The sequence below is a fragment of the Mustelus asterias genome, chromosome 10 (assembly GCF_964213995.1).
Source record: "Mustelus asterias chromosome 10, sMusAst1.hap1.1, whole genome shotgun sequence".
Classification (NCBI taxonomy): Eukaryota; Metazoa; Chordata; class Chondrichthyes; order Carcharhiniformes; family Triakidae; genus Mustelus; species Mustelus asterias.
In genome coordinates, this window is record NC_135810.1 from 79,429,263 (window position 1) to 79,449,046 (window position 19,784).

General features: G+C 41.6%; 2 protein-coding genes across 2 annotated transcripts in view; one reads left to right on the top strand and one right to left on the bottom strand.

The window, feature by feature from the left end:
• The window catches only part of septin10 (septin 10), a 52,269-nt gene extending 45,795 nt beyond the window's left edge, over positions 1 to 6,474 (bottom strand). Inside the window, exon 1 of the mRNA XM_078222002.1 lies at positions 6,252 to 6,474. Within this exon, the coding sequence (XP_078078128.1) occupies positions 6,252 to 6,281 (30 nt within the window). The 5' untranslated portion in view covers positions 6,282 to 6,474. The remainder of the gene's footprint in view (positions 1 to 6,251) is intronic.
• A 319-nt stretch (positions 6,475 to 6,793) lies between these two features.
• sowahca (sosondowah ankyrin repeat domain family Ca) lies at positions 6,794 to 11,920 on the top strand. Its single transcript, XM_078222003.1, has one exon. It carries the CDS (start codon positions 6,958 to 6,960, stop codon positions 8,935 to 8,937), a length of 1,980 nt encoding a protein of 659 aa, XP_078078129.1. The 5' UTR covers positions 6,794 to 6,957; the 3' UTR covers positions 8,938 to 11,920.
• The last annotated feature ends 7,864 nt before the right edge of the window (positions 11,921 to 19,784 follow it).

The following is a 19,784-nucleotide window of genomic DNA, read 5'->3' on the forward strand; positions in this document are numbered from 1 at the left end:
TAACTAATCCTGTCACAGATTAAGCTTCCCTGAATATTGCCTATGATATTATAAAGAACACTATAGCGAGACATAAAGCAAAAAAAGTCATGCAACCAAACAACGCATGCCCTTGTAAGAGTTTCTTTCATGGAGTTTCCCCACCAAGTTCTTAATATCCAATACCTTCAACCTTTCTTCACCAAAGAATTCAATAACTTCAATTAAAGGACCAATTAATTCCAAATCATATTCATTTATTCATCAATATGGTGTGTGCGCACGAGCAAGTGAGGGGTGGGGGGGGCGGGACTTTGTCAGTTTCAAACTTTGCAACCTCAGAATGTGTTTTGTCCTATAGCCATTGCAGAAAGTGTATTCTAAAGTCAACACCACAGAAGGAAGCCATTCAAGCCATCACATCTGCAAATTTTTCACTACCATTTTGCATGCACCAAATCCTCCAGAATATATGCAGCCATCAGCTGAGAAGATGACACCAACACAACTGGAAGTGTGTTTTAAGATGTGGAGATGCCAGTGTTGGACTGGAGTAAACGCAGTAAGAAGTCTCACAACACCAGGTTAAAGTGCAACAGGTTTATTTGGTAGCAAAAGCCACTAGCTTTCGGAGCTAGTGGTTTATATGTGTCTTTATATGCCCTGTTTGTGAACAGAACTCCCACTAACCTGACGAAGGAGCAGTGCTCCGAAAGCTAGTGGCTTTTGCTACCAAATAAACCTGTTGGACTTTAATCTGGTGTTGTGAAACTTCTTACTGTGTTTTTAAGCCAGTCTCCAAGATTCAATCTGCAATTAAGGGCCTCCACAGCAGCTTCTGCAATGGCGTGTCTGCCTCCTGCCTTCAGCCGGTTGAGCTAACCTGCATGTTATATTGGTACTTGCACTGTTTTTGATTATAACATCTACGTTTGCGATTATGATACAATGTTTCACCTTTCAAATGCTTATTGCCATATATAACGTAGAGCAATAATACAGTAACATGAGCATACAGAAATGTGCAATTAGGAAAATAATCAGGAAACTATGATCAACTGCAAATCGGATTCTAAGTTCACTTGAATGATTTTAAAAGGAAATTGGATGGGGGTTACAGTGAAATAAACTCACAGGGCTTTGGGGCAGAGCAGAGGAAACTGGATTTTTCTACACGGAGCTGACATGGCCTTGATGGGCCAAATGGTCCCCTTTTGTGCCATAATGACTGATTTGCAAAGAAAAATAAAGTTAACTAATACTCTCTTGGGCACCAAAGTACCGATTGGTCAATTCGGAACATAAGTGTACAGTTTTCTTGATAGCTCCGTTGGTATACAGCGAATAGCTAATCCACAGAGTACATCAGCTTAGTTCAATGGGCAATATTCTTGCCCGAGTTTGTGAGCTGAACCTGAGTATGTAATCTAGCCTGGCGCAACAACGCAGTGCTAGGGGAGTTTTGCTTTGTTGCACCTTTTGGATGACATTTTGAACCAAAGTCTTTGACTGTCTGCCTGAATATAAAGGATTCTATGACACCATCAGTCCCTGCAACAGAAATCATTCAACACAGTGGATTGATTTGGATGCAAGTTATATTATATGCAATTCAGCCAAAACAATTAGCAGTGCTCTGAAAGCTTGTGATTCCAAATAAACCTGTTGGACTTTAACCTGGTGTAGCGAGACATCTTACAGAATCAGAGTGATGGATTGGTTGAGATTAGGCTTTTTAAAAGAACCAGGGTATGTACAGTTATGATAAGAGGAAAGGTAAAAGGTAATTAGTGCCTGATGAGAGTCTCAGAAAACTGGGCCAAGAGTATAGGTGAGTGGCCAAGAAGTTGAAACAGCTGTCAGGAACACTGAACTTTACAAGACAGTACTGTTTTGAACGTCCCCTTTAAATGACGGTGAAATAGAATGTTCTTAAAAGGAAGATGGTGAAGTCATAAGAAACATCTGTTATTTTAGTTTGTTATAATCAAAAGAGTTAAAGTAAAATCTTAATCTCCAGTTTATCTCCATTGCATTTACAAAATTCTTAAAACGTTATTATTCTCTACAGGGATCATAATTCAGGGAGGAAGTAGAGCAAATGGGTTACGGGTCTCAGAAAGAACATAGCCTTTGAGGGAGAGAGCAACCTATAGTTATCTGGGACTATGGGAATTTATCTTTATACTCATTGGCTAAGACTCCACAACCCTGTGGCGCCGAGAATTTATGATTCACAACTAAGTGAATAAACTTTTCATTCAGTACTCAATGCTCAACCCTTTATCAGGAGACAATGGCCACTGGTTCTAGACTCTCCACTTGGGGAAACAAATATCTCACTACAACTACCCGGTGAAGCCAATAATTTTATATTCCAATGACATCAGTTCTCATTCAACTAAACTCCAAAAAAAAGTCCATTCCACTCAATATCTCTTCAGAAGAATAGCCTTTTCATTCCTGTAATCAATCTAGCAAACCTTTGTAACACTCCCAGGCAAATCAAGGAAGCCAAAACTGTATAAAGTATAAGTGCAATCTCACCAAGTCCCTATATATTTGCAGCAAAAGTTGATTACACTTGTATTCAATCCTTTGAACTAAAGGCCAACATACTATTTGCCTTCCTAACTGGTTGTTGGGCCTGCATGTTAACTTTGTTCACATACAAGGGTAACTAAATCTCTGAGAACCAACATTTACTAGTCAACATCCTTTAAAAAGCACTTGCTTTATAATTCTTTCTACCCAAGTGGATAATTTCACACTTTAATAATAGAATGGTTATAGCGGGCTCTCAGCAAGAACAACATAGCTAGCAGTTTTCCCCCATAGCACTGCAAATTCTCTCTTCAGGTGCATACCCAAGTCCCTTTTGAAGCCATGGTTAAATCTGCCTCTACCACATTCTCAGGCAGTGCATTCCAGACCCTAACCACTCATCGTGTAAAAAATGTTTTCCTTACGTCACCAATGTTCTTTTGCCAAACATCTTAAATTGGTGCCCTCTGGTTTCCAACCCTTCCACCTTGAAAATTTGCTCCTCCACATCTTTCCTACTAGTTGTGTAATAGTACCTCTATGCTTCTTGGTGCTAACCAAACTGACTCTGTCCTCGGCCCTTCAAAGACATTCCATCTTTCTCTCCAACATTAACACTCTCCAAAATCATTACCTCTACCATCATTCCATCCCAACCACCTTCTGTCTGGAAGTATTCTGTACCCAGTCCTCCTTTCACCACCGTACACTTCCATCCATCTTCCACCTACTTGCCTAATCAGTTAAATCCCTTTTCAGCCTCTTTGTGCCCTCCTCACAGCTCAATTTCCAAAGAGAACTTGGTGACACCAGAGGTGGGTATCGGTGGAAATCTTAAGAGTGTTAAGGTCAAAGCAGAAATGTTAGAGGGGCTGGAGGCTGCCGAGTGTACACTACATTCTATCATACTACTTCCTGAAGGAAAAGGTTTCTGTGGGTACAGAGAAAATAGTCATTTCTGTCTGCACTCTTTAATATATCACACCATCTTTTCATTACTCAAACTTAGCAATTAATTTCATCTTTTAATTGCTTAAACTTGGCAATTAATTTACCTTACTTTTTCTGGCATCCTCCTGGGGTTTGTGAGATTATCAGCGTAACAATATTGAATGAGGGTTATGGGCTTCAGGAGTCGTGGCATAGAATCCCAAGCTTAAAGCAATGTGCAGGGTGGAAGAGGGATTCTGGATACTTGATGCTTGTGATGCTGCAGTATCAATTTCAGATCTGGAAACACCACTGTAACAATTCTGAAATGTGTCAATGCCACAGAGTTTTTCGAATCAGATATGGTAGCCGAAAGTGAAGATTTTGCTTTCCCTTTGTCCCCAGAATGAAACATTTATAGGAATTTTAAATGAAATAGAACTATATATCAATCAAACTGCAGTGTTGTATGTTCAAACAGGGCTTTCCAAGGTGGGAAAAAAGCTTTATAGGCTGTGCCTATCCCTCACAAGCAAACACCAATACTCCTATGATTCGGAACCCAATTCTTTTTTTGTTTTGAGTGCAGACGTAAGGGCCATGTCCGAGCTGGGGTGGGTTAAAGGATCGGGATAATTAGAAGAGGATGGTAAGCCCCTATTAGGAAATCCAGAGTAAGAAATGCCAAATTTGGTTTTAAGCAGGAAGAGTCTTTAAGATAGAAAGAAAGCTTGCAGGGAACTATGCAAAGAACATGGGAGTTATTCAGTGTACTGACCAGCATTCTTCCCCCAGATGCCACACATTACCTGGTCATTCAGTTGCTGTTGGTGAGACTTGCTTTATACAAATTGGCCAATACAGTTGTCTACAAACATCATGACCTGCAAGTTCCCCTCCAAGCCACACACCATCCTGACTTCAAACTACATCACTGTCACTAGATCAAGATCCTGGAACTCTCTTCCTAACAGCATTGTGAACATACCTACACCATATGGTCTGCAGTGGTTCCAGAAGGTGGCTCACCACCACAGACCATATGGTCCACAGTGGTCCCAGAAGGTGGCCCACCACCACAGACCCATATGGTCCACAGTGGTCCCAGAAGGTGGCCCACCACCACAGACCCATATGGTCCACAGTGGTCCCAGAAGGTGGCTCACCGCCACCTTCTCAGAGGCACAGTAAGAAGTCTCACAACACGGGTTAAAATCCAACAGGTTTATTTGGAATCACGCGCTTTCGGGGCGCTGCTCCTTCATCAGGTGAGTGCTTTTCAGAGGCAATTAGGGTTTGATACACGTTAGTCTTGCTAATGACCCTCATATCTATGAATGAATTAAAAAGTCAACATCAATAGCATTTTATATAAAAGCACGCTGGAAATTAAAAATGTCTTCCATGTGTTCCTTTGAGGCGAAGATGACCACGTTCATCATCTGCAGTGCTTGGTAGGATTCAAACGGGTATGTTGGTGACTTCTAATACCAGTTGCACCTGGTAGGTTCCGTTGCAAATAGGACAATTGAATTTGGATGAGTTGCTGGCTCAGGATTTCCTCTGCTTGAGTTTCCCGGTTGTTACTGATATGCCCTTGCATTCAAATGAAACCACACCAATTTTTATTTGGTTGCGGCAGATCCTGGAATCAAAATCGATACAAACTTCCAAAAGCTGCCGAGATAAGTGAACTTATCCACTGTTGATGGGTTCTGGTCGTGGACTGAAACCTCGAGCTCAAGATGGGGTTTTCCTGGAGTAGGCTGGTACTCAAGTTTCCTTCATGGCGATCGCAGGGCCAAAGATTGTAGAACAAGCTCACGCTACATTGCATCTCCAGCTCCGAACAGACAGCTAATACACAACTTGCGAATTAAAAATATGCTGAAATAAAAATTAAAACTTTGCCCTGCGCACGGGCAACTCTTCCTACAATCTTTCTTCCCGAGTAATGGCCGATACACAAGACCAGAGCGCGATGTCAAAACGGTGGATAACTACAGCTGATGGAATAAGCCACATTGACTGAAAAGAAAGGCATCTGCAAAATTGCTTTACTTTCACAGGATGTGTTGCGTGTCAGAAAGGGTGGGGTGGGGAAGAGGTGCTTAAAGGTAAACGTCAACATTTTGCTAAAAGACCCATCAAGAACTGAGACGGAATGTCTGACTTTACAACCGTATCTCGACCGAAAGCCCGATCCCGTTCCCCCAGAGCCACATTCCACAGGAATATCAGCACCGCCTCAACCAGGAATTGTCGGAGACATTCCGATCATTTGTCAGGAAGCGTGTCTACTGCTTGTTAATGGCCTACTCATATCTGCCCCCACCCCCAAGAAAAAAAACTTTTCTTAATACTCGCATGGAATCATGTCTCAAATTGCCTACCAAATGTGAGCAAGAGCGGAAATTCAAAGCTTCAAAAACGTGTTTCCCCACCCCACGCCCCATTAGTCGTAGCTTTGCATCGAATTGCTCTCCCTCCCTCCTTCACTCTGGAATGCGCTGTTAGGGCGCCGTTCACTAAAACTCTTGCACAACTCGGCCTATGGTTTCTCAAACAGGCGCCCAAACAGAGAGCCGCGCCGCCAACAGCAATTCTCAATCGTTATCACCGCCGGGGGGGGGGGGGGGGGAGAGAAAGTTCACCAAATCCAATCCCACCACTATTTGACCCCACCCGGGATAGTGACAACACCCAGTCAGTGACCCGGGTAAATCTAAATGGTTTCGTTGACTCCGCACGAAAATTAACGAATGAAGAGTTAAGAGCATGGGAGAAAAGATGCTCACCATCTGGCGGACGATGTCTGCTGAAGCCATTGGCGGCGCCGGTTGGAGCGGTATGAATGGGGTCGGTGGGATCCGAGCCGGGAGCTCGAGCTGGGGGTTGGTGGCGGTTGGAGTCTGGAGCTCGAGCTGGAGGTTGGTGGCGGTTGGAGCCGGAGCTCGAGCTGGGACTAGTGGCAGTTGGAGCCGGAGCTGGAGCTGCTGGCGGTTGGAATTGGAACGCGGATGCTCCGCTTCAATCAAGGCACAATGCGGGGCTCGACCAAACACTGAATGCGGGGATGGAGAAGTATGAGTTCAATAAATTAGTGGTACAATAAATCAGAAACACGCACAACTACACTCAACCTTGCCTATGCTACGTGTAGCCAATAAGAGAAAAATGCACCAGCGACTGCCAACACATCTAATATTTTGCCGTTGTACTTGTTCTCTGCCTTGTGGCCCCTATTGTTCTGTGGCCCGATGGTTGCTGCTTGATTGACAGGTGGCCGGGGTCGGACCGGAAGTGATTGGTTGCCTAGGAGGGAGCGGGGAGAGTGGTTTCAGCCACTGGCCACGGGATAAACTCGGTAGCAGCTTGGAAAGGGCTAGTTAGTGAGACAGAGATATAAAAAAAGAGAGGAGGGTACAGTGATGTCTCAGAGAGGTCGTTACCGTCAAGCCCGTCTGTTGAAAAAAAGCCGCTAAAAAAAATAATAAAAGCGCAATGGCAACGGAGTTTAGCTTGAACGCCGTGTGGCAGTTTCTTTCGGAGAGAGGAGGGAAAGTGCCGAGTGCGGAGCTGCTGGAACATTTCGCAGCTTTTCTGAACAACCCCAAGACGAGGACAAACGTTCGAGGATTGTTCAAGGAGTTCGTAAATAAAGTGGGGCTGGTGGTCCAAGAAGACGGCGTGAAGTACATCTGTCTGAAGAAGAAATACCGGGGTCAGGTGAACTGGTCCGAAGCGCCTGCTGATGGCAGGGGGCATGGCAGCAAAGACAGTGATGGTGCTGCCGGCGAGGTGGAAAATGGTGAGAGGCAATGTGGAGCAAACAGCATCGGGCCATCTGCAGGAGCGCGAAAACAAAGCGCAGGTGAAGGAGCTTTGACAGATGCGCGCAAATCGGCACTTTCACTGCCAGCTGTCGACAATGGATGTTTGGACAACTCGTGTCGTGAAGAATGCGATGAAAGTAGTCAGGCTGTAGCCGTGGACCAGCACAACGCGCAAGAAGATGGGCGAATTGAGAGGCACTCCCATACAAATGGCACGAATGGACACGTTACTTCATCAAATAAGAATCCGACCGTGTCAAACATAAACATAGAAAGGGGGAATCCAGTCCAAATCAAGCATGACCAGGCGACCGAAACCTTTCAACTAATCACTGATTTGGGCGAAATATTGCCAAAGCACGACTCCAGTCAGGGTGTTCAGAATGCGAAAGATGGTGGAGATCTGCTTGCCACTTTCTCGAATTCTGGCGATGACAGAAGTAATATTGTAACCTGGAATCTGTCTGAAAGCACTGCAGAGCAGACAGCAGAATCCAAGAAAATAGAAAATGGGGGCTCCACAGAACACGATATTAAGTCAAAGAATGAAAGTAAAACGTTATTTGCATCTCAATGCAACTTTGCACCTACTCAAGCCAAGACAAGCCCAGATATTAATGTCAGAAGATCATCTCGAAAGCGTTTGCAGCGCAGCCTGGCGGTTAATCGGTCAAGCAGTCTTTGTGATGATGGAAACACAATTGAGAACTCGACCGATGCATCGATTCCAGCTAGTGAAAGCTTATTATGTACACCCAGATCAAGTAGGAAAAACTTTAGAGAACTGATGATTAGCAGTTCACCCCAGCTAAGACACAGTGTTGTTTACAGTAACCCTGTCGGCTTCCTAAATGTTAAGCAGGGAGATTCGGGATCTAGTAGAAACGATAGCGATTCCTCCTCTCTAACTTCTTCAAAACTGGACTATGAAGATACTGGATCAGTAGCACTCGATCCTTTGGAACATGAGTGGATGATACATGCTTCGGAAGGAAGGTGGGATGGCCTCAAAGCATTACTGACAACTGATCCCAGCCTGATTACTTGGAAAGATTTTGTCACTGGATTTACATGCCTTCATTGGGCAGCAAAACATGGTAAACCAGAATTATTAGCAATGCTAGTCAATTATGCAGCAAAACATGACATTCCAATCAATATTAATATTCGATCTACTGGAGGTTACACCCCTCTACATTTGGCTGCAATGCATGGGCACACGGAAGTAGTGAAACTGTTGTCTGGTGCCTATGACGCTGATGTTGATATTAGGGACTACAGTGGTAAAAAGGCGTGGCAATACCTAGGCCAAGAGACTTCAGAAGAATTGAGGAACCTTATTGGTGAATGTAGAAACCCTGAGTCTGAAAACGCATTACAGAATGGAAGTGGCCGTTGGAGACTATCGAAAGTTCTTCCCACCAACCTGACACACAAATTGTCCAATGCTCCTGAAGCAGAAGCTTGTTCTGATAGCCCGCCTGTAAAAGCACTCAGCCGGAAAACCTCGACTAACAAAATGAAACTAAATCGAATGAGATTTAAAACACAGATTATTCACACTGCACCCTCGCTTCGAGGAACAGCTGATCCGAGAGATGCAAAAAGCGCATTGAAACTCAGACCAAAGTCAACTATTTTTGGATAAGAGATTACAGGAATCTAGAGATGGAGTTAAATATGGCAACATTAAACTGGACTATTTTCCTTTAACTGCACTATAGTTAAATAATTTGGTTATTAATCAATGGTGCCAACTTGAATATTTTCACCCTGGGCAAAGAAAATATTTGGTGTATGTTTGTTAGGTGCCTTTCAATGAATGATGCTGACCATCTGATCATAAATATCTTCTCCTGTGAGTATCATCTTAGTACTAAATTACACTTTTTCAGTGGAGTTGAGACTTGCATTGACATAGGCTGTTTTCTACTTTAAATCATTGCTATAGTTTTTGAAAATACAATAAATTCACCATATAAGAACTGGAGAAAATTAAGGAAGAACAGAAACATGGATTTTTTTCTAGAACATTGCAGAACGAATTTCTGGAGCACGTGTAGTAGTGATGGAGTACTGTGAGTTATATATCTATGTTGTAAATATTGTGACACTTGATGCATTCAGTTTCAGGCCCATGGTGACATTACAGTGCTTCCAAGGTATTAATCTGATAGTTTAATTGAAAGTAATTTAGAATCACATTCAAAATAATTGGAATGACTTTAAAAATAATGTCGAAGAGTTTAATTTTTGAAATGCTGCCTTGATTTAGTCAAAAGGTACTTTCTTGGTTGCTGCAATCTAAAAATTCAGCTGCTGCTAACGCAAGTTATGACCGGACATGCTGCTTTGAATGTGGTAATGGTGATTAGTTATGGTTGATAAGATAGCTGGTGATATAACTCTAATACCTAGAGGGGTTTTTTCTATAAGTAATATGAGACATAAATGTTGCAACATAGAATATATAAATTAAAGACTATTTGACTGAGTAGTTTATGTAACAGGAAATTTCAGCCACTGTTTCAGATGGGAATGTGCAGTAACCAAGTTTTTTGCAGGAGGACAGTATAAGTGTAGGTTTTATATCATTATAGTTACAGTAATGAATTGGAATCTTTTGAGGGGACAAATAGGAAATTTGTATTTCGGGGAATACCGAGAAACTGTAATCAGGCTGGTCCTTTTAAATTGATGCTGCTGGATTCCAGAGAAGTCCTTTTGTTTAGTTTTACTTACAATGTATGCTGCCAATAAATGGCTGAACTCTTAGTTACCCTTAGTGCAGCTGCTAGAAAATCATGAGATAAAGCTCTTCATGTTGTTGAATCTAATGTTGACTCAGTTAGTCATGTTTATATTGCCCTGAAAATTCGAGCAATTTATTTTCAAGCTGAAATGCGATTTAAGGTGGGCATTACTTTAAATAATTAAATAAAAGTTACATGTTCAGGTTGTATTACTAAATGAATTAACTGTGAATATTTTCAAATATAATTAAATTTGATTTGTGAACCACTTACGATGGAAACATATAAACTGCCTATCTCTAATTGTTAATGTGTAATTTAGTTTCCTCAAGCCTGTGACAAGTCCTAACTTGTTGTTCAGATTAAGTAAATTGACTTGTTTTAAGATCCACTCTGCATTAAAAATTGGTACCCCACTTCTTTTCCAATAGAAACTGTGGCTTAGAACATTGAATGTTGTGGTTTATGAATGTTTCCACAGGTTCAGACCGTGTCAGATAGGAAGTGTTGCATTTGAATTATTGTTTTATTAGGTTCCTAAAAGATGTAACAGTTTTAATGTTAGTATCAAATTGTTAATACTATTTAAAATGGTGTGAATTTATAGTCTCGAATAGCACAAATAACTAAATTGAATGACACAAAACACTTCAACTGGATTGCTAGTAACACTGAGCAAAGCTATTTTTTTAATGTAAAATAATTATTTTGTATTTTTAAATGTCTTGTAACTTAGGTATGTGTTTTCTAGTTTAAGTCATTCAGCTTTAGTGGCCCTGTTAAATGTTTTTCAGATCACATTCTTTTCAGAAAATGTTTCATTTTTTGCATAATCCAGACTTGTGTCCTAAAACATGGTCTGGAATACTTTGTTACATTTAACCTATATTACACATTTTGATTACATTAAAAAAATCCCACAATAAGGGGTGATGAGTCTGAGAATATCTCACCTGAATTACTATCAGGTATGTTCATGGTACAGATCTAAATACAGTTTGGCATAGATTGGCAGTATTATTTAGGGAAGAATGACTGATGTGAAAGACTTGCAAATTCACACTTTTGTTCTATGAGATGGCTTGTAATGTTGGAGATATGTTTTGGGAAGAGGAGATTATGTTCTACATCTGGAATTTACTATAACTAATGCAAGTTTTCAGTGCTGCCAAGTGGTAAACATGGAAAAAGATGTCCAATTTCTATCCCTGATTTCCCTGAATATAATGAGTACAAATTGCTTGTGGGTTGGAAAGGTGAAACTGTTGTAGTAAATAAGTGTGGAGTGACAGCCAGACTATGAGCAGTCAGCAAAAGATACTTGGTGTAGCAGGAGAGGAAAGGGAGAAGGCTGACAACGGACTCAGGCTGTGACTAAGCAGAAGGAGGCTGGTTTCCAGAATAAGCAAGTTGGCATAAGATCAGCTTTGTTTTTTTGGTTGTCAGCCTGATTGGCACCATGTCACTAGCATGGATCAAATTACAAGTTACAAGGACCAGATTAGAGTACTACATCACACAAAGCAGCATTCACAAAACTATTAATAACATACATTTCTGAAAACTGGATATTTTTGAATATAGGGGTATATTGATTTTTCAGTCATTTATGCCTCATAATTAGTGATAAAGAAAACCTTGGTGGGGTGAGACTGCATGATAAAAGAACTGAAAGCATATTTTTTATTTTCGCTTCAGTGGATGCTGTGTAAATTTTGTTTGGAAAGGGACAAAGGGTTTCAATGCCTTTTGTATGTTTTTGCATTGAAAACACATAGCACTTTATACTTGTAAATATGACTGCACAAAAAATGATTAATCTCTTTGTTGACGTGAAATATGCTTTGTTAACTAACATGTTACCATTTATGTGATTAAACACTTAAAAAAAAACAAGTTCTGTAAATCATGATTGATATGAAATAATCTTCATTTTGATTATTGCTGATTTAAAAAGAGACATTTTGTTGAAGTTATTCATTTTGCACTCATCAGGACAATTCACAAGAATACCACGCAAAGGGAAATATTGCATTGTAACCCAGTCTACCTTGCGTTACCCTGGAAGGGTGAGGTATCTCAAAACATTGAGAAACAGCAACAGTGTGAAACAGCTAGTTTCACCCATGCAATGGTACTCCCTACTAACAGGATTGCTACCTTGAAGCTAAAAAATGTTCTTCCTATGAGTAATGTGGAATATGAATTTCAGTGCCAGTGTGATGCTAGATATGTAGACCGTACATCTCAATGACAGTTGGATCATTTCAAGCAGCATGTCACTTCTGCTGTTTGCAATGGACAAGGTACAGACTGTACCCAATCAGCCCATGCTTGTAAAACTCAAAACTATTATTAGATGTGATTCTGTGATTGCACAGTGTTTGCCAAATATTCCTCATTGTGCTAAGAATTACGCTGACAACCAATTTAAGATTGTTGGTCCGGCTCGCTATGTGGCACCATTTATGTACTGGAAGCTACATATATTAATACACAGGGTCCTGTTCTTTGCAGACAGAAAACGAGCATGTACACAAAGAACAAAGAACAATACAGCACAGGAACAGGCCCTTCGGCCCTCCAAGCCCGCGCCGCTCCCCGGTCCAGGATTGAATCCTGAATCCAGGATCCCCACCCAATTTTCCAGCCTATCTACATACCAATATCCTATCCACCGAGCTGTCCCTCACAGCTACGATGCTTTGTTCATTACAACCTATTAACTTACCCCCACCCCCCCATTCCAGACCATGTGATCTCCAGGGAGAGGCGAAAACCCAGAGTGAAAAACCCCAGGGCCAATATGGGGAAAAAAAAATCTGGGAAATTCCTCTCCGACCCCCTGAGGCGATCGAAACGAGTCCAGGAGATCACAATGGCCCCGATCGGAAAATGCTTCCCAACCCTAGTCATTTCCACTTCCACGAACACCATATGAATCCCCTGCCCCCGAGACAGGTTCCCAACTATCCGCAGTCTCACTCTGTACTGGCACCAGCAAGATGATCGTAGAATGAAGCCTTGAAACGAGAAACCAGGAACAATTAGCCCGCGCCGCTCCCTGGTCCAAACTAGATCACTCTTTTGTATCCCTCCATTCCCACTCCGTTCATATAGCTGTCTAGATAAGTCTTAAACGTTCCCAGTGTGTCCGCCTCCACCACCTTGCCCGGCAACACATTCCAGGCCCCCACGACCCTCTGTGTGAAATATGTCCTTCTGATATCTGTGTTAAACCTCCCCCCCTTCACCTTGAACCTATGACCCCTCGTGAACGTCACCACCGACCCGGGGAAAAGCTTCCCACCGTTCACCCTATCTATGCCTTTCATAATTTTATACACCTCTATTAAGTCTCCCCTCATCCTCCGTCTTTCCAAGGAGAACAACCCCAGTTTCCCCAATCTCTCCTCATAACCAAGCCCCTCCATACCAGGCAACATCCTGGTAAACCTCCTCTGTACTCTCTCCAAAGCCTCCACGTCCTTCTGGTAGTGTGGCGACCAGAACTGGACGCAGTATTCCAAATGCGGCCGAACCAACGTTCTATACATCTGCAACATCAGACCCCAACTTTTATACTCTATGCCCCGTCCTATAAAGGCAAGCATGCCATATGCCTTCTTCACCACCTTCTCCACCTGTGACGTCACCTTCAAAGATCTGTGGACTTGCACACCCAGGTCCCTCTGCGTCTCTACACCCTTTATGGTTCTTCCATTTATCGTGTAGCTCCTCCCTACATTATTCCCACCAAAATGCATCACTTCGCATTTATCAGGATTGAACTCCATCTGCCATTTCCTTGCCCAAATTTCCAGCCTATCTATATCCTTCTGTAGCCTCTGACAATGTTCCTCACTATCTGCAAGTCCTGCCAGTTTTGTGTCGTCCGCAAACTTACTGATCACCCCAGTTACTCCTTCTTCCAGATCATTTATATAAATCACAAACAGCAGAGGTCCCAATACAGAGCCCTGCGGTACACCACTAGTCACAGGCCTCCAGCCGGAAAAAGACCCTTCCACTACCACCCTCTGTCTTCTGTGACCAAGCCAGTTCTCCACCCATCTAGCCACCTCCCCCTTTATCCCATGGGATCCAACCTTTTTCACTAGCCTACCATGAGGGACTTTGTCAAACGCTTTACTAAAGTCCATATAGACAACATCCACGGCCCTTCCTTCGTCAACCATTTTGGTCACTTCTTCAAAAAACACCACCAGGTTCGTGAGGCATGACCTCCCTCTCACAAAACCATGTTGACTATCGTTAATGAGTTTATTCCTTTGCTTAGCTGAAACACATTGCGCGTGTTTCAGCTAAACAAAATAAGTGGCAGCCATTCATTGACTCACTCCTCAGGGAAATGCTTCGAGCAATCAGAGTCAAGCTGCTTGGTTAAATTTCAGACAATGCTTGGCAGTTAACTGTTGTTCACCATCAACTACTGATGCATTCTCCATGACAGTGCCTCTGTCGATCAGAGTCCACTTGCCAACCAATCAGCATTCTCTTTTCATTCAATATAAATTTGTTGATTTCCCTTGCATTGGCATTCTTGCGAATTGTCCTGATGTCCTTTTCATCTGGTAAAGCTTTGACAAAATGTCTCATTTTTCAGGAAAACTCAAGTTCTGTACTGCCAAACAAATCTTCATTTTGAGAGATCAGATATTGCACTCGATAGGTACAGAAATCAGCCTTATTTAAAGGGTCAAAAGTTTCCTTTCTTTGTCTTTTGTATGGAAATGTGAAATGAGAGTAGCCTCATCAAATTTCCACTGGGACAACAAAACAAAGTGACATTACTAATTTGATGCTCTCATTCGAAAAAGACATATGGGCAGCTGGTGTGAGAAATGGAAACCTGCACATTACTCCAGTAAGTGATAATATGATGCTCAAATTTACAACACTGGAGGAAACCACTAAGATTATTGTACATGTACCAATTGCTCCTCTGAAATCATGATTGAAAGGTAAGTAAGTCTGGTGAATCTACTTTTGCTCAAAATAAGCATTGTTTAATGCAAGAAAGTAACATTCTTTACATTTACTTTGTCTTAGTTTCCTTGCTGACATGGAGCCCTTCAAGTCAGCTCATCTTTCTTGCTATCCTGTTCTAGTTCTTGGGGAGTTTTCCTGGAAATTGATCACAGCAAGTGGCATGACTTAGAATTGTCTTCACTACTGTCCCAGAGCCATATAACCATGAAAACCATGTTTTAGGCTGAACATTGCTCAGCTTGTGTTCCAGAATCTGATGAACCACTGATTAGTTTGAAGTTATGTTCTTTTTAACAGCACAGCTGGATGTGCAGGCATGTTATCTCTAATACCAGTGAAGCAACTAGCATGGGAGGAGATCCATCTTCACATTTTCAATATTAGTATTGCTATTGACTTTTCCAGGAGAAAATAACATAGAAATTTAGGGAAGGTGTTTGTTGTAGCTACAGTATTTACATGGCTGGTCCAGTTCCATTTCTGATTAATGCTAATCGCCAGGATGTTGATAGTGAGAAATTCAGCAATTGTAATGCAATTGAATATAAAGGAGAGATGGTTGGATTCTCTCTTCTTTGAGTTGGTCATTATGTGACCCGAATGTCACTTGTCACTTATCAACCCAAACTAGAATGTTATGTTAGGAAAACAAAGGTAATTTTAAGGGATTTATATTTACATTGGTAAACACTAGAAATAAGTATAGTTTTAAGTGTGCTTAATTTAATGTTTCTGCACCTGGAAGAGTAAAACCTATAGTTAGATTCATGCTGGACAAAGGGGGTTTGTATGTGCCAAGGTTGGTTTCAATTCCATCTGTGATTCTATTGTGCTTAGGGAGGGTTACGGCGTGAAGAATAAATAGTAACAGCAGTGGTTGCTTAGCAATTGGAGGCCCTTGCAAGATAGGAAAGCTTTTAAGTTTAGTTTTAACTGGATATATTGCAGCTGGGGACAGAACATCGGGGTATGAATCTTTCCCAACTCTGCCAGGAGAAGCTGGACAGGACAAGGGAGTTGCAAAGATGCAGGCTTCCTAAGGAACAAGTTATAATCCAGCTAACCAGGGAGTTGAGACAGAAAGAATGTCTTAAGACAACTGGAGTTAAGAGAAGAGACCAAGGTATTTTTTAGAGGAAATCGAGGAAGAGTAAATAAAGGGTTCTGAGTTAAAAGAGACAATTCCGGTAACCAGATTTAAAGTGCAAAAGCAGACTTCAGAGGTAAATCAAAAGTTTGATGCCATTTCAATAGAGTCTGGGAATCGATAGTTAAAGCAATTGTGAACAGTTCGTCCAACAGCCAAGACAAATTAATCCAGAAGGGGGAATTGAAAATCCTGAACTGGATTTGTTGTTGAAAGTGGAGCCGAAGCTTTGTTTAAAAGCATCATTTGGAATACCTGGACTGGATTTTGGAGTGCAAACCACTAAGGGAGTGCATTACTGTGAGAGAAGATTTTAAAAGTTAAAGTTTATTTATTAGTCACAAGTAAGGCTTACATTAACACTGCAATGAAGTTACTGTTTTAAAGTCTGCTTTTGGGAGTGGAGTTTGGAAACTCTCGTGACAATTCTCTGGGTGGATTCTGAGGAGAAATCTACAAACATTAACTTGGATTCAGAGCTGAGTGTGTGTATTTGTCCACAGGCATCTTGTTTGCTTAAAAGGGACTTTGTATGTTAATTAGACCATTGTAGCTTAAGATGTACTTTGTGTTCTCTGTTCATCTTAAAACTTGTGTGTAATTGTTAAATTAAGGGGGAGTAAAGGAATATTCTATCATCCAATTTTTTCATGTTTAATAAATGTTTTCTTTCTTAAAACTAATTAGCAGTCCTGACTTTGTTCCTCCTACGTTTGCTTTTTTAAAAAAAAGTTAGTCTTTTGAATTAGGGTTCAATTCTGGAATCTTCCCGTCCAGATGTAACATCAATTGGGATCCTAACAGTTGTCCAGGTCTTGCTGCATGTGGACAGGGACTGCTTCAGTATTTGGTGAGCTGCAAATGGTACTGAATATTGTGCAAACGTCCATTCTTCTGAACTTTTAGCAGAGGAAAGGTCATTGAAGCAGCTGAAGATGGTTGGGCCCAAGACACTATTCTGAGGAACTCCTGTAGTAATGTCCTGGAATAAGATGATTGATCTCCAACAGCTACAAACATCTTCCTTGGTGCTAGGTATGATTTCAACCAGTAGAGAGTTTCCTCCCTGATTCCCATTGACTTTAGTTTTGCTACGGCTCCTTAATGTTGAACCCAGTAAAATGCTGCATTGATGTCAAGGGCAGCCACTCTCAACTCGCCTCTTGAGTCTGAGATTATGATCTGCCATTTGGAATTGTGCTTTCAAAGAGGCAGACTTCAAAGCCGTGTGTTGGTTCCCCTCTTCCACAAAATAAAATAGATTTATTTGTTTCCATTTCCCCTGTTTACATAAAATTATGGGTTAACAATATTTGTTATTCCTGCAATAGGTGTTCTCATTTTGATCGTTCACAAGTAATCTATTTTATTTGTGTGCATTGGAGAGCAAGAAAATCCCATATTTGAGCTTTGTTGAGTTGATCTCAACCTGGTGCTGCTCAGTAAGGAGACTGGACAGTGGCCAAGCTTCTCATTCCTTATTGTTATCAATAGCCTCTGCTATTTGTGGACAGTGGGAGCAGATAGGGTGGTCTTGTCTGCAATTGCATAGCCTACCAGCACTTATTGCCATTATGTGTGTGAATAAAGGCTATTTGATTCGAATACAGTGGGTGATTGGTGCTTCTATATGTAGAACAATGTTTCAGATAAAGAATCAATGTTTTCAGCAGAGGAGGTAAAGATAATAAGACAAAAATAGAAAATTGTAGTTGGTGAAGTTAACAGTTGACTAAAGATGCAATAAGATTTATTACTGATGTTCTTCAAGGGGCGGCAGGGTGACGCAATGGTTAGCAATGCTGCCTCACAGCGACAAATCAATCTCCCACGTGGGATTTCAGTTGCTTTTAAAGTAACTTTTCTGGGTTCGATTCTGGCCTTGGGTGACTGTGAAGTTTTCACATTCTCCCTGTGTCTGTGAGGGTTTCCTCCCACAGTCCAAAGATGTGCAGTTTTGGTGGATTGGCCATGCTAAATTGCCCCTTAGTGTCCAAAGCTGTGTAGGTTAGATGGATTAGCCATGGTAAATGCTTCGGGTTATGGGGTTAGGACAAGGGTTAGTGGTTAATTGAGCCTGAGTAAGATGATCTTTCCGAAAGTCGGTGCAGATCCTACTGTAGGGATTATATGGTAGTTTTTTGATGTTTCCAAATCAATCTCCCACATGGAATTTCAGTTGCTTTTAAAGTAACTTTTCTGTTAGGTTGGGATGTTGACATGCAACTATTGCACATTTACATTACTTGTTATGAATATGTAGGGATGTAAATTAAACTTTAAAGAAAATCATTCATAGGATGGAGGCATCACAGGCACGGCCAGCAATTAGTGCCTTTCCTAATTTCTCTTGAAATGGTGATGACAACCTTGAACCTCTACACAGAAATGTTGGGGAGTCCCTGAATTTTGACACAGTGACAATGAAGGAATGACAATATAGTTCAATGTTAAGATGGTGTGTGACTTGGAGGGGCACTCATCGGTAGTAATGTTTCTTTGCGCCTGCTGCCCTTGTTCTTGGAGGCAAAAACATTTGTATCAGTATGACACCCACAATTTATTTGCTGGATATCAGCAGTAGATATTATAATAATCAGATTCTAAAAGAATTGTTGCATAAAGAGACAGCACGGTGGCACAGGGGTTGGCACGGGTTAGCGCTGCTGCCCCACAGCACCAGGGACCCGGGTTCAATTCCTGGCTTGAGTCACTGTCTGTGTGGAGTTTGCACATTCTCCCCGTGTCTATGTGGGTTTCCTCCGAGTGCTCCGATTTCCCCTCTCAGTCCACAGATGTGCAGGTTAGGTGCTAAATTCTCCCTCAGTGTACTCGAACAGGCGCCGGAGTGTGGCGACTAAGGGATTTTCACGGTAACTTCATTGCAGTGTGAATGTAAGCCTACTTGTGACTAATAAATAAACTTTACTTTTGTTCTTCTAGGTGGTAGAGATGGGTTTGGAAAGGAGCCTTGGCAAGGTGCTGCAGTACATCTTATTGATGATGTGCACTGCTGCCCGTGGTGTGCTGATGGTGAAGGGAGTGAATGTGATGGATAGGATGCTGATTAAACAGGCTACTTTGATCTGGATGATGTCCAGCATCTTGACTTTTGTTGGAGCTGCACTCATTATTCTGGGGGTGGGTTTTATATTTCAGTTTCATCTGCTCGTATGGAACTTGTAAAAAAAAAGCAGTTTCAACTGTTAGAAAAACAAAGACACAGGCTTAAAATGGCTGCCACAGGCCACCTGACAGATCTGCAACTGCGAGTTGATCAAGTTTCTAATGTGGATTACCATTAGGCAAAACTCACATGGATAAGGATTATTTTGAAGATAAACTGAAACCTAAAATGCTGTTACCATTTGCATCACTATCAAAGCCACATTCCATTCCATCAGGCAGAGAATGAAAGTCTACAGAGACTGGTTATGTTGAAGGTGTTGATATGTTCTTCTTAGGTTATCACATGGATGAATGGGCCATTTTGAAGTGATGGCTTGGACATTAAAAAAATAATCACCTAGGCCATAACATGATCCACATGAACTAATCAATTACCTTTTGTGGAATACTTAT